The sequence below is a fragment of the Carassius auratus genome, chromosome 27 (assembly GCF_003368295.1).
Source record: "Carassius auratus strain Wakin chromosome 27, ASM336829v1, whole genome shotgun sequence".
NCBI classification, from domain to species: Eukaryota; Metazoa; Chordata; class Actinopteri; order Cypriniformes; family Cyprinidae; genus Carassius; species Carassius auratus.
This window is the reverse complement of record NC_039269.1, coordinates 23541332-23568999: the sequence shown is the minus strand read 5'-3', so window position 1 is coordinate 23568999 and position 27668 is coordinate 23541332. Positions and strand designations below refer to the sequence as shown.

Genomic DNA, 27668 nt, shown 5'->3' with positions numbered 1-27668 from the left:
ATATTCTTAATTTAATAGAACATAAGCTCAAACAACATAATTTGTGGTTTAATGCTAATTCCAGCATGTTATTTTAATCCTTTTATTTAATTATTCTTATTATTTATTTATTTTACCAAACGTATACAAATTCTGTTGATTGACCTTCATTTTTATAGAAAGTTAATGTTCTACTCAGAATATGGCTTTTTTAAACATGTATTTGTAGTTATTTTTTTTGATGCTATGTTATTTTTGTGTTAACATTTTAACTGTTAAAAAAACAGAAAACTGTATTTAACCAGTAAAAGCCTTGCAATGTCTTTCTGCCACTTTTAATAAATACTTATTTGCAACATAATTGACTTGATTTTTATTAATTTGTAAATGTATTTAGATAGTGCTCACGATAATGCATTTATATCAGTATTTTATTTACAGTTTACTATTCTTTACAGCATTTTCATTGTTAAATTATTACAACATCATATTTACAGGATTTTATTAGCAACTTTTGTTGCCAGGTAAATGCTGTACTTAAGGGAAATTACAAAATATTGCTGTAAAATAAACAACAAGTTTAATTCAATGTTACTGTAAAAATACTACAAAATACTGTATTTCACATACAGCAATTAACTGTAATTTGTTTTGCAGTAATATACTGTAATCTATTTTACAGCACTTAACATAATATTTACAGGATTTTATTGGAAACTTTTTTGCCAGTACAATTCAGTAAATTTTACAGTAATTTTTTTATAGTGTTATGAATGAAATAGTATAAGTATGGATTACTGAGCAAACAAAGCAGTGCATTATAATGGTCAAACTTTATTTGATGCATTTGCTGCTTGACATTGAGGCAGTTATGACTGCTGTAAATGGGACCAATCTCTAAGCCTAAAAATAAGCAAGTATAGCCACACTACGCTTGCTTTTAACATGATTTTAGTGTGAAAATGGCATTTTCTGTGTACAGTTATATCCAGTGTTACAACTTTTAACAGAAGTTTTACAAGTTTTAACAGAAGTGCTGTTATTTATGATACATTGCACTATGGGTGCCCCAAGTCCGGCTCTTTGACCTTTTGTAATCTTTTTTCCTTGAATGATATTGCTTAACTATTCTGTTATAATAGAACATAAGCTCAAACAACATAATTTGTGGTTTAATGTTAATTCCAGCATGTTATTTTAATCCTTTTATTTAATTATTATTATTATTATTATTTTTTTTTTACCAAACATTTACAAATTCTGTTGAATTTTCATTTTTGTATTATAAATACAAAGATGAAAACTCAGGCAAATACATTTCTTGAATTTCTGATTTGAAGGTTTTGATGTGATTTCTGCTTTTTTACACTCTATGGATTTCTGATCATGCATGATGCTTAAGTTATACCAATGCCAGACTACCTTGTTTGTTGTTAAGCTTAATGGAGGGTTAAGTTAGGCAGGCTGTACTGAGATGTTTTAATAGGTGCAGTGTCACCACTGAGGAATTCAAGGTCAGGCTGTGGTGGATGTGCACAGTTAGCACTTGTGGTAATGTCAAAGAGTGGGAGAGGCCTGATAACAATGCTGGGAAGGATCGACTTACACAGATTTATGATAACTTGTAGTTAGTAGAATGTCTAAAATGGGCTATAGAAATAAATGCAACCCGACGTTCTAACAGGGCACACCACAAGCTATTTCAATGGACTTTGGACATTTATCTCACCTTTCAGTGTGATCAAATGTTTGATGGAGATATGAGAGTTTTGGGCTTTATTTTGTCAGTCAATCCCTCATCATGAGTAGTTATTCAACTTCTTATCTTCTTATGAACCATTTATGAAATATTTAAAAGTAGCCATAGTTACCTCATTCAAAATGTATTTCAACAGTATTGCTTGGATTTCTTACGCAACATCTAACGTGATTCTCGTGACGTCACGCCCCAGTCGGAAGTTCCAGCGCAGCAGCAAGTGAACGCCGAGTCTAACCAGCTTTAGTGTAAACAACCAGACCATGGATGACGACGTGTTAACGACTTTGAAGATTTTAATTATCGGTGAGAGTGGTGTTGGTAAATCAAGGTGAGGTCCGAATCCGCTATTTTTTCTTCTTCCGTTTTGTCTTTCTCTTACAGTAGGATGAGTTGTTAATGTTAGCGTTAGCCTCATCTGAACGAGCAAAGCTTGTCGCCTGTGCACAGACTTTGCCAGTTCTATTCAGCCATTAAACTTAACTTTTAAATGTTGTTTTGGCCTCAAGAACAAAAGAAAATGCGCAATATTGTGCCCCTCGTGGTATTTTTAGCCTTCAGATGTGTTGTCTTCTAAGCACCGTCGATTGTTATCTTCATAATTGTAAAGCCATGGGCATTTAGTTTGACTTTTAAAAAATATTTATACTATATATATCGTAATTGATACTTTGTATACTGTTACTGTTTGTCGCATACCTTTAAATATTTAATAAGAGCAGTTCGCTGGCAGCTGTTTCTGTAGCAGTCATGCTATCTGCTCATTATGTGCTGTGGCAGTTAACTTAACGCTAGCGCTTCAGCTAAGTGAAAGTGTTCTTCATCATTAGATTTGTTGTCATGTTTATAGAAAAGAAAGTGTAATTTTATGAGAAAACAATAATGTGAGGAATTATGAGTTAATTTGAACAATTATCTACCATTTTAATGCTGATTGTCTTTTATTTATCCGTTATTTCCCCAGTTTGCTCCTACGCTTCACAGATGACACATTCGATCCAGAATTAGCAGCGACCATTGGTGAGTCATGTGTTTCTGAATATATTACAGGTACAGTAGTAACCAGACATTATCAACAGGCCTGTAATCAGTTAATGTTCAAAACCAATGAGCTTATAAACTAAACCTTACTGAGCAACGAAGAAATATTTAGTTTTACCTCCTTAACAAATATACTTTAATCCTTGTGTATTTTAAAGTATACTCAATTTCTGTATTCTTCATTGGTTTTTTAGGCGTGGACTTTAAAGTGAAAACTGTTGCAATAGATGGCAACAGAGCAAAGCTGGCCATATGGGTAAGTATTATAGGAATCTAAAAATCCAAATCATTTATAAATGCTCAACAACACTCAGTACATGGATGTAGTAGTGGCTTAAATGCTTGAATTATTTGTTTATTATTATTATCATCTTCACTACTCTTAGAATTGTCCTGTTCCACTAGATGTCACTATCTCGCTTTGTAGAATGAAGTGACTAGTATGTTTAGAAAGCTGCTGAAATCCTCTTGAACTTCTGTTTTAGGACACGGCTGGTCAGGAGAGGTTCAGAACTCTAACACCAAGCTACTACAGAGGAGCCCAGGGTGTCATTTTGGGTAAGTGTTTTTGAATATTTGATTTCTTTATGTATCACACAGTTCTTTGGAATATTTGATTCTGATTGGTCAGTTGGGAGTTCTACAAACAGATATTTTGTATAATTTATAATGACCAGTACATTTTATGATTGTCTCAGACACCGCTACATAGCCGTGAGAGTTTCATGTCTCTCAGATCATATTGAGGTGTATCTTTTTAATGTCCTTATTAATTTAGTAATTAGTCATGTAATATGTATAGAATAATTTACAGTTGGTCAAATGTTGTTACAAGACAAGACGTTATATTAATTTCTCAAAATCAGTCAAATTCTTGTACTAGTTGTTGAATGTAAAATGTAATTTCTTTCTCTTTTTTTTCTTTTTTCTTTAGTGTATGATGTTACAAAGCGGGACACGTTTACAAAGCTCGAGAACTGGCTTAATGAGCTGGAGACGTACTGTACACGCAATGACCTGGTGAAAATGCTTGTTGGAAACAAAATTGACAAGGTTTGTTTGATTAATGTTATTCTGTATGTAACGCTGCTTGATACAATGTTTTGGTGTATAGCTCTGCGGTGAAGGTTGTTATTAGGGCCGGGACTCGATTAAAAAAATTAATCTAATTAATTAGAGGCTTTGTAATTAATTAATCGAAATTAATCGAATTTTAATCGCATATAAATATTTGACCTGAGAACAGTGAGAAGTAATTTTTTTCACATGGATTTATAGTATACCATTGAATAATGACTGAACACATAAGCTTAAGCAACAAAATATTGTTTATTTTTGTTCAACCAAGTCTAGCAGACCAGTGCAATTTTTGCCATGAAGTGTAGCAATAGCATATTTAAAAACAATTTAGAAATATTACATTTCAGAAATTCAGGAAGCTTATAGGTGCTGGAACCTTCTGTAAGGTGTTTTTTTTAAGTAAAACACAATACTGTCAATTACATTCAGAACATTGGAAACCCTGACTATTAGAAAACATCTCTCTGTTGCTTCAGAGGCCTTAACATACTAAGTCCAACTCTCAATAACCTTGGCCAAAACAATAAAGAGTTCAACATAAACTGTTGCACCAACAAAATAATACATAGTTCAACATAAAGTGTAAAGTCCACACTAGCTGCTATATGTTTTGCGTTGAGGTGATACTTGAGGCTCAATGTGCTGCTGTGGTGATATGCGAACGCTAGTTGGTGCTCCAGTATAATCGGTCCGCCGAAACGCGTCCAGTGAGAAACGTTCCGCGGTGCAAAAATAAGTTATTAAAAAGCGGGAATTTTTTTTTCTGTAATTAATTAATCTTAGTTAACGCGTTATTTTTTGTGTAATTAATTAATCTCAATTAACGCGTTAAAGTCCCGGCCCTATTTTATATTAACAATGTCTTGAAGGGATGTATATCTGAAATGTAAACATTAGGTGTGTTATCACTTTAGTTAATGCAGATGGGTTTTTTGTTGTTGTTGTTGTTGATCTCTAGTAAAATAAGGATTATGGAAGACTATTCAGGGCAATTTTCAGAAATTCAGCAGGCACTGTGCATTCAGAAAACGCAAACAGTCCTGCATGATTTGCAAATTTGTTTGGATTGTTGCAATTTATGTGTCCACATATGGAAAATGCAATTGAAAATACAATTTGCAATTCATTTTGAAAATTGTCCTGAATATTATTCCATAAATGACTAATGTTCGGTCTGGAATTTCATAGAATTTCTAGCCTCAATTTCAGAAAACTCAAATTTTAAAGTAATGATGAAAAGGGGTTCGTTCAGGAGCGTTGAACTAAATGGGGACGCTAGGGACATGTTTCTACAAATATCCAGCGACTATCAAATAGTTCCTAGCAATAATTTTGATCAAATGATTATGTGCATGTTTTTGTCACTTGGGACACATCTGAATTAGACTGTTTTAACTGCACGCTTTGAACGACGTACATTTAATACATGGGCGGAGATTAATTATGCCGAGTTCACACTGCACGATTTTCAAACTCGTCGAATCACCATTTCCTTTACACTGCATGACTATATGGGGTAGTATTCAGTTGCAGCTGTGTTCACACTGCACGATGGATAGTCGACAGGGGGTTTCACATTGCATGAATAGAATAGAATAGGAAGAATCACCGACTACTCCGAATGGTCCACAAAGTACATTTCAAAACAAAACGCACGCGAGAAGTGATAAGGAAATAATGCAAGAACCCGTGTGCGTCAGACCGGAGTTCTCGAACGAGACTGGATAATAAAAAATTATATATAGCTCGCAAATTTTCTGTGAGCTGTTTTCTAGCTACAAGGAGAAAAAGAAAAACATGCAGGGAACAGGGAAGTGTGTTCTTATGCTGATGTTGAGGCTGGTCAAGCAAACGTTTGTGCTTGTTTCTGTATAATATAATTGATGATATATGTAATAAAATACTTATATTCTGGTCTATAATTGCTCCCCGAACTTCCCTCTGCCCTGTATCTTGGTCTGTCATTGGCTGTAGGTCATCGCCGATTTAATTTTCAGTCAGAAATCATTGCACACAGCGTGATTTGTGAATCACCAACAGCTCCAGATATTTAGCATGACAAATGTTTTATGGGTGTTGGCGATTCCCTCAGATCACATCTTTATTAATTCACACTGCGTGATTGTCACTTGCGTGAACAAGCACAGATTTGCCTCCGATTTCAGGCAGTAGTCGCGATTTCGCAAAACCTGTCGGTGAGTGAAAAATTGGGCGAAAATCATGCAGCGTGAACTCTGTATAAAGTCCCCTTTGTTGTTATGACGCGTTATGTCCCTACCAATGTCAAAATCAAATTATGTCCTTTGCTTCAGTTAAATGTTCAGTTAAAGCTTTAAATCTTTCTAACAGATTATTGGTAATTATTTTACAGACACTTCCAGCTGTGGATGCTGTCAGTCATTCCAGACACATGAAAACACTAAATACTGTGTGCCAGGTTCTATTTGGCATTTCATGAGTTTCTTCCTTTTTTATATTTTTTTTATTTTACTGAAAACATTCAGAAAAGAAAAAAGTAAATCAAAATGTTTTCTTTTCTTAAGGAAAAAAAATGCAGATTTTAAACAGTTCCCTCTGGTTTATTGTAAAATATGGAAACAAGTTAGAAACCATTATTTACAAACGATTTAAATAGAAACTTGAGCTCCTGTATTTTTGGTAAGGAAAGTTGCCAAAAAAGTAATGGGATGTGACCTTAAAGACAAGTGTTGAAGTAATGTGTGCAGCCATTGGGAGTTTCCTAGAACTAACTTTTTTAGTTGCTTTGTCTTGGTGTGACTCAGCGTATAATTCGAAAGACCTATCTGTTTCAGGACAACCGTGAAGTAGACCGGAACGAAGGCTTGAAGTTTGCACGAAAACACTCAATGCTTTTTATTGGTATGTTTCCTTTTTATCATCATTCATTTTGTTTTCAGTTAGATTGGATGTTTTGGATAGTCCTACCTGGATCTTAAGCTAATTCGTTTTTTTGGCAGCAAAGTCTCCTGTTAGCCATCAGAGGATGTGAGTGAGCATGATGGTCTGCCTGTGTCCAGACAATCCTGTCTTGCCAGGATTTTCTTTATATTTTCCTGGCTCTTTGAAATAAAGTTACAGATGTCAGAATGGTTTTCAGTTGTAAAAAGTGAGTTTGTATTAAACATATGCTTTTAAAATAGCATTACATTGACTTTTGTTCCTGATGAGATTATGGAACATAAGGACAATAAGTCTTTTTCTGCCATAGCACTACTCTGTGATTGCTTATTTCTGATTTAATTAATATATATATTTTTTTATATTTATGTAGTTACCTACCCCCCCCCCCCCAACACCTGTTTGATCTCGAGTGTCAAAAGATTTCACATTCTTTACAAAAACTTGCAATGTGCTGAGTTGACACAATGCATATTCTTTCAGAAAATATTTGTTTTATTTTTTTATATCAGTAGGTAGTATATGCTAGTACAAAAGCACATGCCAGATTAGTAAAATTTAATTGTTGGGTATAATCGCATTCTGTTAACTTCAGATTGTTTAGTTTTGGTCAGTGGTGTCCAATCCTGCTCCTGGAGGGCCAACATCTTGCAGATTTAGCTAGAATCAGTTCTAAAATATTTGTCTAGAGGTTTCTAGTTAATCTGAAGACCTTAATTGGCTGGTTCAAATTTGCTTAATTAGGGTTGGACTACCTAAACTCTGCAGGACGGTGGTCCGTCCTACAGCAACTGGTTTGGGCACTCCTGATTTTGATTGTGGTGTCAGTGGTGTCTTTTTCAAGTTCATCAATGAATGTTTGTACTCTTAGACTCTGACTGGATCGCACATGTTTGTTTTTTTTGGGGGGGGTTTACTTCAAAAGTCAGCTTACTGTGTTTTTCCTTCTCTCTTCCTTTCTTAACCCATGTGGTTCCATTAACAGAGGCTAGCGCAAAGACTCGGGATGGAGTTCAGTGTGCCTTTGAAGAACTGGTTGAAAAGATCCTGCAGACACCGGGGCTCTGGGAGAGCAGCATGCAGAAATACGGTGTCCAGCTGTCCGATCATGAACAGCAGCGTCAGGGCGCCTGTGGAGGTTACTGCTCCCTGGTTTAACATCCTCACTTCGACCCAAGAACCACAAACTGGGATGGAAAGCACCGTTTTCTTCCTTCTGACTGAGAGCTTCCTCTGAGGGGGAATGGTCTGCACCCTTAGAGCTGGTCAAAGGGACCTTTGCAGTTTGCACACTCTATGTCACTGTTTTATTCTGTCCCAGGATTCTGTCATGTTATTTTCCATCAATGTATCAAAGTTCTACATTACCAGTAGCCAGTGTAAACCATTATTATGAAAAATAAGTCCTTTTGAAGATAACACCCTAAGCATGTTGAAATATGCCAGATATTATGCCCTACCCCACCCGCTGCAGAACGGCACGTTTCCCCCTCAGTGGGAGTGCTGCCTTTGACCTGATGTGTGTAGACCAATCGGATACTAAAATGGGAGGGGCAAAGAAACACATGATGAACTCATTCAACATGGATGTTATCAAATGTCCTTTGTACCTGTATTACATTTCATCTTCTTAACATATTCCCTGCTGCTCTCATTTTAATTTCCAGCTTTTTATTTAAATTTAGTTTTATGTTATTTTTATAATATTTGGCATGATACTACCTTCTTGAAGAGTTTGAAATATTATTTTGTAAATAATACATCTTCAGTAGCTGTTCTGTATCACAATTCACACAATAATCTCTGAAATTCTCGATACATTAAGCATGTTTAAATAATATAATCTATGATGACTTTTGTCTGGATAACACATGAGATGATCCATTTTACTCCGCTGTGTTTTAACCTTTGACTCAAATTTTGTTTTCTACATAAATGTGAATGGATACCAAAAATAACTTCTGTATTCAAGTTCATTCATCACAAAGCCGTCTTCTGACTGGATATTCATTTCTATTCACATAGTGATTTGAAATGGAAGATTTGGTCATGCCTTAATATTTATTAGATCTGCATGTGTGACATGATCTGCACTAATGGCTTTCACTGTGAATGTAGAGAGAGTGTGTTATTGTAGCCAGTCAAAATGGCCAGTGGTACATTGGTGAAGTGGTCATTTCATTTTATTATAAACATATCTTGGTCATAATGTATGAGTGTTAATATGTTTGACTTATTCCTGTGTGTTTGTTCTGCTGCTGAGAGATTTATTCAATCATAGGAAGAATGCTTATGACTTCCTGTAGCCACAAAACCATACACTAACCAACACCCTAATTAGGATTTCTTATAAAATTCACATAAAGCAGTTCTGTTTCCATACATCCTTTATTCTCAGTTTTGAAGATGCTTTCTTTCATTTTGGCTGTTGTCCTTCAACTTCAATGTTCTATTCTTTATGCCATTTTCTGCTATGGAGTGAAAAATTACCAAGAAATCATGCAAGAGAAGTCATATATCTTGCATTCTTTTTGCATTAAAATATCTAACTTGCAAAATTGTTCATACCCTGAACTGCCACAGCGAAGTGTCTTTTGTTAAAGTATGTGTGAATGTCTGTTTAAAATGACATTAATTATTAGTATGTAAATTGTTAAAGACTTGTAAAAGACTTGCTAATCATAACAAAATAATGTCACTAGTTTTCAAACTAAAGTGGCATTTCGGGTCATTTAATGAAACCATAGGCCTAAGACATCAATCTCTCCTTTCATTGAAAGATCAGCTCTGATTATACAGATGTTTGATTGTCAGGTAAAAAAAACTCAGAACTTGGTCAGAGCCTTTTAGCCAGGACCTCTCAGCACAGCTGACCTGCTTCTCCGCAGCTTCAGTGACGCAGCAGTTCCAGTCCTTTTCCTCTGCTGCTATCTGATACTAAAAGCTTGGCATTGTTGCAAATGCCAAACCATTACTGCGGTTCGTGCGGGTCTCCCTTGCACACCGATGACGGCCACACGGAGTCGTTTTCCTGCTTGGGGAAATCCCATGCAGAAGCTGCGTACACGGGAACTATTTGTTCTCATTGCAATAACTTTATGCCTCTCCGCTCATGAATCACTTTATTTTTAGAGAGTTGAAGTATCCTCTTCAAAGCAGTCCAAGCCGTGTAGGACCACTTCTGCTCTTGCTGAACACGCTTACACTTCAGCTGGACAGATGGCTTTGGCGCTTCATTCAATGGCAATCCTCCAGGTCTTTCAGGCCAAGATCTGGCCTGGACCCCCTACCCTCAGGCAGCTGAGGAGCACAACCGACCTGGCTCTGCATGCCACCAAGACCACCATTCAGGTGATCAGGAGATAGATGGCCAGACTTGTGGTGCTCGAGCGCCATTTGTGGCTGACGCTAACAAAGATCAAGGACGTGGATAAGATCCCCTTCCTCGATGCTCCATCCTCTCCCAAGAGTCTCTTTGGACTGGCGGTCGAAGGACACCCTGTTCAAATTTGGGTACAGAGAGAAACTTCCTCTTCCATTCTTCTTTTAGTCACTCGAGTTAGGCTTCTACAGCCATTACTTACTCAAATTATCCCCAAAAAGGATGGTGGCTTCCTCGATCCATCCTTGATCTCAGACACCTGAATCATGCCCTCATGAAAAGGTCATTCAGGATGACTACACTGAAACAGAGAGAGACTGGTTCTTTTCTCTGGACCTGAAGTATGCCTACTTGCACCTCCAGATAGCCCCCGTCACAGATGATTCTTGAGATTCGCATTTGAGAGAGTGGCTTATCAATATATGGTCCTTCCCTTTAGGCTGTCCCTGGCCCTACACACTTTTACGAAGTACATGGTTTGCAGAAGGACAGTTGTCATGATAGAAGCCTCCAACTCAAGTTGGGGAATGCTGTGCAAGGGTTTACTGACTTTCGGCCACTGGTCGAAGGCAGAAAAAGGGATCCACATCAACTGCCTGGAAATTCTAACCGTATGCTGAGCCTGTCAGTTCTTTCTGCCAGTCCTAAAAGATAACCATGTGCTAATCCGAATCAAACAACATGATTGTGGCCTCCTACATAATTCGCCATGGAGGCCTCCTCCTCTCCTGGACCTCGCCTTCACATAAGCAAGGCTGTGTGAGGAGGTTCGCTGGATGTCCCGGCCTTGCAGGCCAGGGTTCTTTCCGCTTGAAGAGCACGTGCTGTGTAAACAGATCTGGCAGAGAGGCCTTGACCGTATAACACGCTCAAGCTCTCTGACATTAGTTCACCTGTTAGCAGTGGTGGACGAAGTACACAAATCAAGTACTTGAGTAAAAGTACAGATACATATGGTAAAATATTACTCCAGTAAAAGTAAAAGTACTCCTTTTTCAATTTTACTCAAGTGAAAGTTCAAAAGTACTCGAGTTTTTATGTACTTAAGTAAAAAAGTACTGCAAGATAGATGTTTGCAATTTTATATAGGCTACTTAATTTAATTTTATATTAGCACATATTCTTTTTATAATCCTACTGCTCAAAATACCTTGGATTTTTTCAAAATAACCACTATATGGAGTCAAGATATATTTTTGTTGTTGATATGGACTACGCTGATGAGAGTAATGTTCACTGTGAAGCTTACACTGTGATGTACCTGAGAGAAAACAGAGATGACCATCTGATTTTCACCAGTAAGAACAAAGTATTTTAAAGTTTGTTGTTTTACAGAATATCAAAGTTACAGTAAAGACCAAAAGTTTGGACACATCTTCTCACACAAAGAGTTTTCTTTATTTTCATGACTATGAAAATTGTAGAGTCTCACTCAAGGCATCAAGGGCTATTTGAGCAAGAAGGAGAGTGATGACCTGGCCTCCACAGTCACCGGACCTGAACCCAATCCAGATGGTTTAGGGGTGAGCTGGACCGCAGACTGAAGGCAAAAGAACCAACAAGTGCTACGCATCTCTCGGGGAACTCCTTCAAGACTGTTGGAAGACCATTTCAGGTGACTACCTCTTGAAGCTCATCAAGAGAATGCCAAGAGTGTGCAAAGCAGTAATCAAAGCAAAAGGTGGCTACTTTGAAGAACCCAGAATATGACATATTTTCAGTTGTTTCACACTTTTTTGAAATGTATATAATTCCATATATAATTCCACATGTGTTAATTCATAGTTTTGATGCCTTCAGTGTGAATCTACAATTTTCATAGTCATGAAAATAAAGAAAACTCTTTAAATGAGAAGGTGTGTCCAAACTTTTGGTCTGTACTGTATATATGACATGATAATAAGGCCTGAAGTTAGGAAGAACATTTTACGAAAAAAAAAAAAAAAAAAAAAAATGTAAATCAAGATAATGATTTTTTCCTTCTCAAATCTTGTCTGTGGTTTAAAAACACCCCTGGCCAAATGGGGTGCATCTCTTCCCACTGATAATTACTGTAGTTAGCATGTTCTGAACATCACATCCTTTCTTTTCTAACCAGATGTAAACTATATTATATATATATATATATATATATATATATATATATATATATATATATATATATATATATATATATATATATAGGTGGCTGAATAAAAATATTTGGACATTATTTATAAAAATTACATCAATTTAGCACCAACAAGCTTGTTAGCTAGACAGTTAGCATCAGCTAACAATATTTACTTATTTTCAGTACGATGAACATTCATGTCTGTCTACTCGTCTAGTTAATCCAAACAATATACATATGTATAACGTTACTGTCGATAAACAATATAAAAACAGACGTAACATAGGACATTTTAATAAAACTGTTAACATTACGGCAGCGGTGAATATGAACGTGCACGAGTTATTGTATTTAATCTGTGTTATTTTATGGGTTTTTTGTTGTTGTTGTTTTTTACCTTGAATTGATGTGTCTGCATCGTCTGCACTCGAGCATTTGAGTGGGCTTAAATAGATCACTCTTTACAACGGATTTAGTTTCCAAACATCTGACAGTTTTGACCTAAATATGATTTTCAGTTACAATAATTAATCCAAAATTTCGACATTAATAACTTACTTTTAGCAACGTCAGACGCACGCGCGCTCACCAGATCTCCCGGTTCTTACTTCTGGTGACTCGCACTAAACGGTTCATTTGAATCAGTGAGTGGTCGACTCCAGAACAGCTGCAATCGGATCATTCTAATTCGTAAACGAATCGTTTGGTGTGATTCGCGATCCGATTTAAAAGTTTATTTTGAAAAGATTCAGTTCGTTCATGATGAATCAGACACCGCTTCTGCGTGTCGGAGCACGTGATATTATAGGGAGTAACGATATGTTTTATGAAATGTAGTGAAGTAAAAAGTACGATTTTATGCTTTGGAATGTAGTGAAGTAAAAGTAAAAGTTGCTCAAAATAAAACTACTCCAGTAAAGTACAGATACTTGAAAAATGTACTTAAGTACAGTAACGAAGTAAAGCTACTCCGTTACTGTCCACCACTGCCTGTTAGCTCTCGACCGCTGGGTGTTGAAGTTACAGGAATACTCTGAAACGATTAATCAGGGCGGCTGTGACCTCAAGAAGCTCAGCCCGTCTTACCCTTGGGTTGTTGTTAACTTCTCTGTGGGCATTGGTTGCTTATGGAAGTTTGTAACTTTTAGTCGTTCCACTACATTAGCATGGTGTGATTGTACTGTGTTCCCATAGCATCTTAAGCAAGACACAGTACAAGTGTAGTATCGAAAGGGACTGTACTCTGTTACTAACGTAACCTCAGTTTCCTGAGATACGGGAACGAGGCCATGCCTTATAGCTGCACGACTCATTCGTCACTTCAGTTGTAAACCTGAGAATCCTGTGGCGAATTCCCACTTATATAGCCATGCAGATGCCCTGCCCATTCTCAACTTAGGGGCCATTTACAAAACGTTTTCAGACAAAAATTTTAATGCGTTCTGTTTGTTAACATGACAACAGCATTTTGGGGACTGAAAACACACATTTTTGAAAATGGGTTTCAAAGTATAAGTTTTTGAAAAATGTAAAACCCAAAATGGGAATCTTTGAAAACTTTTTTGCAGATATGTATAAATGCAAATTATTTTGAAAACATTGTCTTGTAGCCTATAAGTTAAACTTTGTTTGACTACATCATCGTAGTGTAAACATTGCATTAAAAAAAGACTGTTATCTTTTCTTTGTAAGCTGGTTTCTTATTTGCTAGACATATTTTACACAGAACAACTCACTGGAGGGGTTGAAATAAAATCTCAAGTAAATTGGACATAATTAGTTATAAATAAGATCCCATGCCACATTAAAGAGTGGAATCTGATCACTCGCAGAGCTCTTTTGTCAGTGCATTGTACAGTTTCCTGGAAAGTAAACTTTGGACAGATCTTCTAAATTACTGTCAAAATTACATTTCTGATAATGCCTTCAATACAGCCAAGTTATACCACAATCTGTAAGCTTTTCAAATATTGACAAACCTCAGTTTTACTTAGAAATAGCCCTAAATCATTTTGTATACAAACAGTAAGTCATTTCTAATTGTGATTTTGATTTTATGTGTGTGATAAGATCTGTACAAAGTTAATTTTCCAGGCAACTGTACAATACACTGGCAAAGGAGCTCTGCAAGCAATCAGATTCCACTCTCTAATGTGGCATAAACTTATTATATATATATATATATATATATATATATATATATATATATATATATATATATATATATATATATATATTCTCCTATGGCCCTCATAATGCCTGGAACTGAAATTACATCAAAATCAACAGATTTCCACTGATGTTACACTTTTCCTGCTAGTTCTCCATTTCATTTTGAGGAGTTGTACTATTTGTATTGGGCTTTTTATGTTGATACAGCGTTTGCAGTAGACCACTGAATCATTCTAGAAGAGGGCAAGTGCATAAGAATGGTGAATATTATGTTTTAGTCTTCCTTGAAGCAAGGGTGGGGAGAAAGAAAACTTGAGCGCAAAACATAGAGCATGTGGTCAGGACTGTAAGAAGATATACTGTAGGGTAGACCATCCCGTATGTTCAACTCCAAATTCTTACCGCTGGCTGAACCGTTTTAAAGTGTCTAACAAGACTGAAACATATCGGACTGTTCAAACAGTTTATCTAAAAGACCTATCAGGTACATAACTGAAATGCAAATGCTTATCCAATATGGTACAAGTAGCTGAGCTCTGTGCAGATGTCAAGCGTAATTGTTTTGACATGGGTAGTGCTATTTCTTTATCAGATTGACGTTTTAGTTGCCTTTACCAAACTGTGGCTTCAGCTCTTTATATTCACAACTTAATAAAACTATGGAGGGCTGTTTCTGCCTTAAGGAGGGCATTTATAATATTTATTTATTTATGACGTCATCTCAGTGTTGTTATTTTTAAGTAAAAGTAATAAAAAGGTTTTGTTTATATATATATATATATATATATATATATATATATATATATATATATATATATATATATATATATATATATATATATAATTTATATGTTTCTTGTAAATTTGTTTAATTTGTAAATTTAATCTCACAGTTACGACTTTCAATGTTTTTTCTTAGAGGGAATGACAGGAGCAAATTTAATCAAAGAATAACTGTATTATATATAAAAAAAGATAACAAACTTTATTAGCTCTCATCTGACTCAATTTTGCATGAAAATCTTCACAGGCAATGGCCCAAATTAACATAAAAACTATTCAATAACAAACCAAAGGGTTTGTTCCAAAAAAGGTTTCTTCACTCATAGATAGAACATTTAAAAAAAAAAAAGAAAGAAAGAAAAAGAAACTTCCTCTAAATGCCATACTTAAACACAAGAATCCACATGTACATGCCATTGCCATAGGATGACAACAATCCTGTGTCAATTAAAAATAAAATTAACATAACTTAGAAAAATTGAATATATATATACGAATATATTACATTTTAGCCACTGACAAAAATTGTATTTCAGAAATGATGACAGGCTAAATCAGAATTAATTTTTTTTGCATTTGTGTTTAGTTGTAGTGATCGTCCACATCAAACTTTCTTTACAAAAAAAAAAAAAAAAAAAAAAAAAAAAAACACATTAGGCACGTTGGTCAGTCAACATGTATTTTTCCTCCTAGAAAGGCTGTTGTGGATCATTTTCAACCAAATTATTGCATGTAGTACATACTCAAGTGTTCAGGTAGTCTTTTAGCAATTTTGACCTAGTAACAGACCGCTGTCCAGACTGTTAGCCACTAATGTCGGGGTTGTATGGGCACTTTGACAGTCTTAATCTCTGCTATATGGGAAGACTTCTGGATGATACAGCTGGTGGTTCCCGGCGTTGAGCTCTCCTTCCCTTGGGCCAGGTTGGTCAGGGCCATGGCAGCATGGAGCTCTTTCCAGTAGGTCTCGTTATTTCCTCCTCCGCCACCTTTGCAAGCACCGCTGTTGCCAAAATGGAGAGGAAATGGTTAATGAGGAGTTTTTAGCAGTAGTTAAAAACCTTATGATTCATTAGGCAATAGCATTCTTCTTACCTCTCACATTGGCGTGTGCCACAGTCCAGCGTCACTGAAAATACAGTTTGGTGAAATGAGTTATAAGCTGGATATTCAAACTGTATTTTATAAAATAGCCACAAAAGCTACTTGGCCAAAAGCTGGCACATCATTTATGCTGCTAATGAAATATCCCTGAGCTCCTCTCTCCTCATATTGATGGAAGCGATGAGTAAACATGCTCTCACATGTGCATGTGTGTACATGGGTGAGTAAGTGGGTGTTTGTCGAGCTCAGGGAGATTTAAGTGGAGCTCTGCAGGCTTTGCCTACAGCCACATTCAAGCGCTCCAGCCAAAACAAATGCAATTACGTTTCCCCTGCGCTCACGAGATGGAAAAAGCATATCTGCTCTGTGTCAGAAACAGACACGTTGTTCCACCACTCTGCAACTGATTAGAATCTTTTGATTTATTATTACACCTTTTCCTTTGACTAATGACTACTTAAATGGTCTTGACGCTGTGTCAAAGGAACAGTCTACCCAACATGAAATCTTTATCATTTATTAACTCTCATGTCGTCCCAATCCCTTGTGACTTACTTTCTTCTGTGGAATACAAAAGGAGACTTTTTGTCTGGGCAATCACAGGAAATTTTACATTTTTAAGCTCCAAAAAGAATGTAAAAGCAGCATTAAAGTAAGATAACTTGTGCATACACACTTGAGTCTGGGAACCAATTCTCAAAAATAATTAACTATTAACTACTTGTTTGCTGCTCATTGATCATTAGTGCAGTAGCTGTTATATTAAGGTATTAGGTAGGATTACGGTATTTTAAATATGGTCATGCAGAATAAGGCATTAAAATGTACTAACAAACAGCCAATATACTAGTACAAACCCGATTCCACAGAAGTTGGGACACTGTACAAATTGTGAATAAAAACAGAATACATTTTATTCAGAATACAACATAGATGATATATCAAATGTTTAAACTGAGAAAATGTATAATTTTAAGGGAAAAATAAGTTGATTTTAAATTCCATGGCATCAGCACATCTCAAAACACCCCTCTTCTTTTCATAATAGTCTGCAAACGTCTGTGGATTGAGGAGACAAGTTGCTCATGTTTAGGAATAGGAATGTTGTCCCATTCTTGTCTAATACAGACAGGGAGTGATTTGTGAAAAAAACAGAGGGGGGGGGGGTTGTTTTGAAACATTTTAATTCATAAAAATAAATCATGAGAACATGAACTAGATGATGTCATGCGCTAATTAGCATATTTATGTAAGTGCGTCGAATTGTATTGCCTCCCTATGCTTTTCAAACTTTCTGAAACTTGGAAGCTCAATTCCCTTTCTTTGCAATTGAAACAGAATGATGGGTAGCTTACATTCTTCAAAATTTCTCCTTTTGTGAAACATGAAAAAAAAAAATGGGCGAGTAAATGAAGACAGAATATTGACTAAGCAGTAACTAGCATCCAACATTTGTGAGGTTTTCTTTGCAGTTAAACTATATCATATAAGTTAATATGCTGTCTTCACAACCATTTGGAAGATTTACACTTTCACACTATTTGATATCGCCGGCAGTGTGAAATGAATGACAGGAAACATCATGTTTGGTTAAATGAGGGAGGACAGCTCTGACAAATCGAGGTCCATCCATTAAACATTCATTGACATTATAAATTTATTTTCAAAGTCATCTTTTGGAATGGCTTTAAACAACATCCTTTGTTCGGTATCTACATAAATCGGTTTATAATAGTAAAGCTGTCTCTCTTTTCTGCTGAAAGCATGAGATCAGTAAAGAAAAATCTCTCTTATGGGAGCTATGAGGGGGAAAATTGGACGACAGGCATGAGCACACAAAATGCTATTTTCAATATTCTTTGGCTAAAACGTCTCCAACTCAGATTTCTTAAACAATATTTGTGCCAAGAACTACTATAAACCATTAATAAATCATTTGGCTCTGGTTCCTTTGTGCTACTGAATGTCTCTCATCTCTTTAACTTCATTTCTATTGTCCACAGATGCTTTAGATTGACTTAACCTGTAAAATACACCCCAAAAATACCAAAAAGAAAATACACCAGTTCCTCTGGATAAAGGCAGAAGGGCTCTATTAAGCAAAATCAAATTAGCTATAAACTGAGATCATATAAAACAAACCTAGAAAAGAGAGAGAGATAAAACTGGGCTGCGTTTCTTAACAAATGTGTTTTAATTTAATTTTAACTGAAAAAAACAAAACAAAACAATCATCTCAAATTGCTAAATATTTAGGTTATGTGGCGAGGTAATCTGCGACTGTGTGCCACATGGTGGTTTTATTCTGGAAAGTTCAACCAACTAACATTTAAAGTCACCATAAATAGCTGTTCACAGCTCATTTTACTTCTGTAATGTGATATATTTTCAAGTAAAACAGGATATTCAATGAGGGAGAGAGAGAGAAAAAGTAGACAGGATTAAATGCAAAAGCCTGAATGAATGTCTGCCTGATTCACCGTTCTGGTCTGACGCTTACAAGACAACACTGAGCTGAAAATAGAAAACCTTTGTCTTTTGCATATTTCGTGTTTCATTACATTTTAATTAAAGATTACAGAGCTAATACACCACAAACCATTCATAATAAGACCAGGAACATGCATTAAGAAAGTAATGACACACAAAATTTGACTTTTTACCATTTGAAACAAACTGCAGCTCAGCTAAAAAGACAAAAACAAGCCTGATATTGCTAATTTCCACACACACACACACACACGCACACACCCACAAATGCTTCAACATATTTTACTGTTTTTTGTCAAAACTGAATTCAGTGATGTCTCTGTGTGACTACAAAAGACTTTTAAATGTTCCCTCGTCTCCATTAAAATTCTATCACAAACTGTTGAGTACCATTCTCACAGCTATCAGTAGCTGAGCATACGATCCATTCTGAACTACAGAAGGGGATTATTATGTGAAAATATTGACCTTTTTGTTTTATGAGATTTTTTGTGGAAAACAAGTGGCGTTTCATCTAAGGTGTGTCTCAAGGTCACAGGCACGCTTCAGTGAAACAATGACATTTCAGCATTGGCCGATGCGTGGTAACCACAACATGCACAATCAATGAAGAAAATATTTACAGCTAATCATCCTTTTTGATGGCAATGACGACATCACAATGGAACAAGTCTACAAGCAAGAAAAATTTAACAGCTGCCAGCTGTTTTCTTCATATCCTGACAGACTCTCTTTTTACACTGGGTTTGAGTGAACAGTTTTGTTGTTACTTTATACATTTACTATGGCAAGTTAAGAGCAAGCTTAGCTAAAATAAACAACTGCCAAGAATAATTATTACTGTAATAACTACCAAAATAATAAACTGTATTTAAAAAGAAAACAAAATACAAAAGAAAATGTCAGGCAGGACTGTCACTGTTTTGGTGAATAATAATGAATTTATAAATGTAATTTTTTATAAATAATCAAGAACTGGTTTCAGTCTGTTCCTTATGCAAAGTTGTCATATGGTAGAAGATTTATAATATTTGAAAAGATTGTATGAATAAAATTATGGTTCTGTATTCTTATTTTTAAATTAATTTATTATAATTACTATAATTGTTATTCTAATAATTATAGTAGCCACCACTGATATATATATATATATATATATATATATATATATATATATATATATTTGCATACAATATTAATGTCCTTGTCATGTTTTTGCAAAAATCACAACTGGACAATGAAGCAAAGAGAGCTAGTTCTTCTGAACAAGTCAAACTGAGTAAATTACAGGCCACATAAAACGTAAATTTAATGTCTAAAATGTTGTTAAAATATGCATTCTCTGTAGGAGCACATAACTGCGGATAAAAATTGTTATAGATTGCATCGTTCCATTGCTTTCTTTCATCACAAACACCTGCATGTTTTTATGGACTCATACTTCATAATAAAAAATAAAAAAAATCCCAAAACGAGACCATTCCAAAAGGGCACGGGAGCAAAATAAACAGAGAAGTAGAACATTTTGAAATGTTGAGGTGGAATTATGTTAATGATGAATTAGACTCAACTCCTTTGGCAACACTAAAGCATTTTCTTTCATGAGCCATCAGCAGGTGTTCCTCTAACCCACGAGTCCAGGAACGTTCCACTCACTAATCAAACCACAGCTTTACATTCAGTTTAATTATTAATTATAATTGGATTTACATAATCTTTCGTTGTGTTTGTCTCCATTTTTTTGTCCATTTAGTTTGACAAGCTACACTGTTCAAAACCTGTGTGATTTTGTTGTTTGTGCAGAAAAACAAAAAGAAGTTTAGCCGATTAAAAAAAAAAAAACATGTAAGTAAAGTGAAACTTGTCATATATCAGTAGTGTATTCAAAGTCCCCTGAAGTCATAAAATAGCTTTGTCTAGGAAACAGCCCTAAGTATACAGCATGAGATGCTTCGTCTAATTTTATGGTGCATAAAAAAAGAGCAGTGTGGATATAAATCTTCTTTCGAAGGTCATACAGGTTTTCAAAGATGAATTCAGAAATTACCATTCATTGGGTTTCAATAATCTAATATTTTCTTAAAGGGGCAACAACGTCGTTTTGAAGACCTCTGACGAAACGCACGGCGACAAGAATCAAAATGTTTGAAGTTGTCTTGACAAAATCCTCTTTAATTAATTACATTGTTGAATATTGAAAGTCTGTGGCAGCTCTTACCTGTACGGTAGGTGAAGTTTGCTTCAGCATCTGATGATGGTGAGAGAAAATCATCCTCGTACTCATTGGAGCTAAACGATCCAGAGTGGTTCCTCTTCCGAGAGTCCATAACTTTTTCGGAGGCCATTACATGCCGAAGGGAATCATTTAAATAGCGGTTTAGCAAGCTGTTCTTATATTTTGGTGGTGACACATAATCATCACAAACCGAGGGGTCTGTGCTTCGCCCCACCCCTTTGCCTCTGCTGTCCTGAATTTCGCTCTTGTGCGTGGGTCTCTTATAGTCTGATTCGCTGGCCTGAATCTGTAAAGGATTCTCCCCATCTGTGGAACACAAAAAGTGTTGGCACATTTAATGCATTTTGTGTTTGCAGGCCAGAATCGGTAAATGCCCTTAATCCGTACCATCTGATGTTGTGTCATCACTGCTGATGCTGAGTCTCTCTGCATTGCCTTGTACATATTTGTTGTACAGCTTTATGCGAAGGGCCCAGCTCAAGTCAGGCTGCCGAACTGTGTTCTTGAGCCTACGCCTCGCATTCGCAAACCAGTTGGAGACCTGAAAAACACAAACACATCACTGTTAAATCAGGAACCCGTTTTGGTTTATCTTGCTTGCATTGACATGTGTAATGTTTCAATGGACATTTAAAAAAAAATGATGCAGTACATGGTCTATTTGTTTTCAGTCAAGCTAGCTGTTTCATCCCCTATATCACTCCTCAGAGTCAGGCTGTTAAGGTTGGTTTCTGTCTGCAGTTTAAAGATTTGACATTTTATTTATATGATATTTAGCATATTCACATATAAATGCATACCATTTATACTCGTTTACATAATCTGTCTGTTTCACTATGGAATATTGACTCCTGACACTAGAGAGAAGGGGTTACTAACTTGTTACCCATTACATCAATGATGCATTTATACAGTAAATTAACAGATGAATTTACATATGTGTCTACAGCAGAAATTACATATAATATATAAAGCTTTTTTTGTGCATTTTTTATATTATTCAAGCAACCCACATGGCCTGCTTCCATTGCAGAAATGTATTGCATGTAGTTGCCCTGTAAATAGAATTTGTTTGGCAAAGGTGACATTAATTTTATTAGAGTTATCTTTTTTTTCACATGGTAAAAAGTTATCTTGCAAGTAAATGAATAAAAGGAAATCTAAAAGTTTTAATCTTGAAATCTGTGTATCTGTCTTAATGTTGGCCAAAGGCTGATTTGGGTTTGTTTCTTTTGTTGTTGTTGAAGTTTTGATATTGTTTGGTTATTATAATGTTTCGTCACATAAACCTGCCTTCCCTGATCTGCTTCACGTGCAATTCCTAAGAAAAAAAGAAGCAAGGATCATGTCAAAATGATCTGGATTTCTGCTTAAGTGGATTCTAAATGATATCAGATTTTCCATCTCTGTCATGATATTAAATACAGACTTATTTAACAAATAACACATGCACCAGTTTGCAGCCCCATAAATTTATTGGACCAAAAATTTAAACATTTAAAATCATCAATGGAAAAAGTATGTGACCCTGAATGATACTACAGTCAGACATTTCAATGCATTTAGACCGACCTGCTCTGCAGTATCAAAAACACATTAGTGCCCCACTCCTCATGAGAAGATTGTGTTTATGTGTAATATAACTCGATCAAAAAGATTTCAGCTGACCTCAGAATGAGACCAGTTGAAGTTCATAAGACTGGAAGGGTTGCATAAGAATTTCCAGACTTTGCCCTCCGTCCATTTATAATCAGGACGATAGTTTACAAATGGAAGAAATTCAACATGATTGTTACTCTTATGAGCGTGCTTCGGCAGACTATCAGTGTACTTGGTAGTTTACCATTAGGAAAACTCTAAAGATGAGAGCAAACCACTAAACCATCTCCAAAAAAGTATGGTGAGTGATAAGGTAAATGTTTTTTTTTTTTTTTTGTCTAATCCTACACAGCTTAAAGTTTAAACATCCCAACACCAAAAACCTAGTTGTGAAAAATGATGCTGGGAATATGATATTGTGGCGGTTGTTTTTATGTCTCTGGGCCTGGAAAGTTTACAATCAGAAGAACTAATGAATTCCAAGTTGTACCAAGAAATTATACAGCAGAGCTTCAGCACATCTGTCTGTTATCTAAAACTTGATAGAGGATGGTTCATGGAATACAACAAAGACCCAAAACATAGAAGCAAACAACAATAGGAAAGAATTTGATATTTTTATATCAGCCAAGTCAGAGTCCCTAAAATCCAGTAAAAAATCTGCGGAGCAATCTGAACAAAATCCTTAAATAAAATTACACTAAATGTTTTATGATCTTTTGAAAACTATCTTTTACTATTATTATTATTTTATTAATCTAGTTGCAATTTATTTTTGCATTAACATTGTTTTTAAATCCGAACAGCTACCCATTTTTGGTTTGCGACCCACTCTTCTCTTTTGTGACTAATAAGCTTTTTTTTTTCTCACCTCTACATTCTGGAAATGTAATATATATATATATATGCTCCGAATCCATCTCAGTACTCCCTCAAAACCAGCCCAGTCTGATCTGATCAAATATCAGTCTCATTCATTGTCAGTGTTTGTTTTGCCCTGACCTGAACCAGGGTCATGTGGGAGCCCAGAGCCAGCAGTATCTTCTCAGTCTTGGTGGGGTAAGGGTTGTCCCTGTGCTTATAGAGCCACTGCTTCAGTGGTCGAGCCATATCCTGCAGGGCCTGCCGTTTGTGTCGCACCTTCCCTCCACTGAGCAAGTAAAACAACACAGAGAGGCAAAGTTGTCATTTTTATTTTCCAGATATTAATGTCTATGTTGCATATAATTAGTTATAAACAGAATCACAATTGTTCATTTCTTCAAAGAACAACATTGTTATCTGTAGCCATCCGTCCTGATATTTCACCAAACGATTTAATGGAATATACGTCATTAGTCATCTTTACTGCAACAAATCCTTTTCCCCTCCCAGTTACTCAGTTAATTATCTGTAATCCTTTATGCCAAAATAACTGACAAAAATGACTTTTAATGGCATATACAGTTGCTTTTTTGAAGCTTTAGTTTTGACAAACTGTCAACAAAGCTACCACCACACTATAATAACACAAATGATTGCACTGTCAGTGTATAAACAATACATTTTACAAGAGAGACCAATGATACTGTAAACAAAGTGCAGACCAATGCAGCTTAAATTATCGAACCATTTAAAAGAAAAGAGTTGATGTACAATCACAGTAGATGATGTGGCTCTCCAGTACCAAGACAATCAGCAGATGTCACTGTGGACCAAATATGTGTAACATCCCTACTGTACCTTTACCTTACACATATGATGAATCTATGGTCAAAATATTACTTTAATTATACTGTATGGATTTGAGGTTCACATCTCTGTCTTTTCCCTATATTATAGTATCCTTTAAATGAAAAAAATATCTCACATCCAGTGTTGAGGTATTAGGCTACACTGCACTGCTTTCCTATAAATTAAAGGAGAAACAACCATGCACACATCAAACCGCACTTGCTGCCAATATTCAATAATATTCATCATTCTAGCTGAATAAAACTGGTTTGTTAAACTGCATTTAAATTGGCCTTTTTTAATTCTTGCGATATTAAAAGTATAAATCAACAGTTCACAAATATTTACTTTAGAATATGAAAAAAGGCTGAGTCCATTTACAGTAGCCTAACTAATAGTGAATCGCATTCAGTCACAATTACAATGTTTCATGCACAGTCATTTTGTCTGTCACTTACCCATTTCTCCTGTGTTTGAGAGCTTCTGTGCCACCCATCACTTTGTGGCTGGTCAGTAAATCTGAATGTTGTCCATCAATCACCTCTAAATAGCTTCTGCTGGTTCTCTCCACGTTCTGTCCGCTCTCTTCAAAGCGCAACTGATCAAACTTACTGAAGACGGCCGAGTTCATCGCTGCTCGCGCTGCATTCACTTACTGCCATGTGCCAAATGACAACGGAGCTCCAAAAACTGTCCAGGAAATGTCCTAAAACTGGTATAATGCCCCTGTGAACGAATGGGTTGTTATTTGAAATGATTAACCTGATTTAAAAATCCGTATATGTAGGCTACAGGCTAATTCCCATTTAATTCAACCTAATTCACCAATAATGCGTTGTACAATGCATTTAGTAAATAAATAAAATATGACAAATGAGAAAAGTATTTAAATATAATTTCAATAAAAAATAAACTTAAATAGCAATAGCAACTATAAAAAAAATGCCTAAACATGTAAAAGTAGCCTACTTACAAAGTTATCCTGTTAGATGCTAAACTACAGGGACACTATAATTTCAGTGCCTTCCATCCCATCTGCTCATATTCAACAGTACTGCGCACAGCGAGGCGGCTCTCCACTATATTAAGCTAACACTAGAGGCGGAACATGAATACAGAGCGGATCTCGTCTTTCCCAGTGAGTCTGGCGGGCTCGTGTCCATTCAGCTACTGTGCGTCTGGATGCAAGCGGGGCTGGATCATCTCCAGTGGACTTCTCATATGTAACCTGCTTATTTCACGGATAACATTTTATAGGTGCGTTGGTCAGTCTCAGCTCCGCACCGGTAATCGCGGAGTATGGGTTACCATACTTGGAAGGGTCACTTTTTTCAATTAACTAGGACCGTCTGGTTTAAAGCAGAAAAGCACAAACAGGCGCTTTAATGCTTGTATAGAACATACAGTGAAAAGTATTTATGTCATCTTGTGTTTTACTTGACGAAAATCACCTTAACTATTTTCTCTCTGGATTTTTTTTTGAAAATAAATAAATAAATAAATAATAATAATGGCACAATGTCAGCCTTATTTAGGTCATGTCATGTAAATTTGTAGATTTTCTGCTTATTTCGAGGTTAAAAACAAATAGCTTGAGTTTAAATGTATTTATTTATATACTCACTCACTCACTCAATCACAGGAAAGACAGGAGACGAACATTATAAAGTATATGTTAATCATAAACAATTATTCCATGGATCTTACTCTTTTAAAATGTACATTTTTAATTGGCATATTTACAAAGAAACAAATAAAAATGAAATTTGTATTGCTCTATACAAAATATTGGTAACACTTTGTTTTGATAGTCCTGTAACTTTGCAGCATGTCATTAGAGTAAGATTGTCTGCTTGATTGGCTTCTATCTTCTAACACTTTATTTTGATGGGTCCAGAACAAACTGACTTTAGGAAACTTCAAGTACATGTCAACTTTCTAACCCTAAACCTAACCTAACAGTCTGAGAGTTAGTAGGCATGGACTTGCAAATAAATGGGAATTAGTTGACATGTAGTTGTAAAGTTACTAGTTAGTAGAATGTCTAAAGTGGACTATCAAAATAAAGTGTAACCAAAATACTTGCTGAAAACTGAAGTAGCCCCAGGTTTTACTCCACTTAGTTTAATTATGATGATTTGTACCGATTTGATTCATTAGCCTTTAGTGGCACCTCAAATTGAGCTCAGAATAAAAACACACACACACACACACACACACACACACACACACACACACATATATATATATATATATATATATATATATATATATATATATATATATATATATATATATATATATATATATATATATATATATATATATATATATATAGGCTATATTTAAATTAGGTATAATTATGGTTATTGAGAAAGCTATATTTCCCAATCAGACCTGAGCACAGATGTTCTCACATAGGGGTGTTTTAGTTCAAGCTTTTGTAATCACAAAGAGCATCCCCATATGACACCTTAAAGCAGACAGCACATTCCTCTCCAGTAGCCCAGGCATATAACACAGCAACACACACCATAAATTCCTTTCCCTCAGAGATAGCCTCGCTACCACATTTGTTGATACTAGCTACACGCAGCCCTTTTTTCACCTAGGAAAACACAAAAAAAGAAGGGACACGTTAAGGTCGAGTTGTTCTCTTAAGTTGCTCAATTCTGCAAATGTACAAAACTTTCCACATAAAAGACACAGGTTAACTCCCACTTGTTTTTCCACTCTTTTTCGGGTAAAGGATGTTTCAGGATTTCTCAGACCCAATTTTCCTGGAAAATTTTCTTTTATATGTGCACTAAGATGTACTTTTATATGTGCATTTCCTGTTTCTTTTGCTCTAATAATAATGTTGTGTAATGTAATGAGAATATATGGTTATAAAGCTGTAAAGTTCATTGCAAAAACAGATGCAGTTTCTTCACAGGCCCCAATGAAAAAGCATTGGGCAACTCGAGATTACTGCAATATAGCACCAATTAGAGCAAATCCGAAACCACGAACACCACAGCCACAAATGCTCTGCAGCACAAAATAAAACGAGCACAGCCCAGAGAGATGTACTGTATGACATCTCTCTATAAATGACACAATCGGTTTAATATTCCTATATGGAATGATCTGAATAGAAACAGTGTCAGCGAATGTATTACATGTACCACAAGCCTTTTGAGTCATTCAGTTAACAGTCTCAGCACCCTCTTGATCTGTTGTTTTGATTCCTAGACTTTGGTCACAGATACAGGATTGCATGTACTGAAAAAAAAAAAAAAACACGACTGTGGTACATGGC

At 35.7% G+C, this 27668-nt stretch overlaps 2 protein-coding genes across 2 annotated transcripts; one reads left to right on the top strand and one right to left on the bottom strand.

The window, feature by feature from the left end:
- Window positions 1-1906: 1906 nt before the first annotated feature.
- On the top strand, window positions 1907-9339 carry rab18b (RAB18B, member RAS oncogene family). The gene is made up of 7 exons (XM_026206773.1): window positions 1907-2066; window positions 2700-2755; window positions 2971-3032; window positions 3262-3334; window positions 3711-3829; window positions 6670-6736; window positions 7761-9339. The coding sequence occupies exons 1-7, from the start codon at window positions 1999-2001 to the stop codon at window positions 7931-7933; spliced, it is 618 nt and encodes a 205-aa protein (XP_026062558.1). The 5' UTR covers window positions 1907-1998; the 3' UTR covers window positions 7934-9339.
- A 6511-nt stretch (window positions 9340-15850) lies between these two features.
- mkxb (mohawk homeobox b) lies at window positions 15851-25637 on the bottom strand. The gene is made up of 7 exons (XM_026206772.1): window positions 25341-25637; window positions 24826-25093; window positions 23657-23804; window positions 21443-21596; window positions 21038-21361; window positions 16321-16354; window positions 15851-16228 (listed from the first exon to the last, which is right to left on the bottom strand). The coding sequence occupies exons 2-7, from the start codon at window positions 24996-24998 to the stop codon at window positions 16036-16038; spliced, it is 1026 nt and encodes a 341-aa protein (XP_026062557.1). The 5' UTR covers window positions 24999-25093; window positions 25341-25637; the 3' UTR covers window positions 15851-16035.
- Window positions 25638-27668: the final 2031 nt, after the last annotated feature.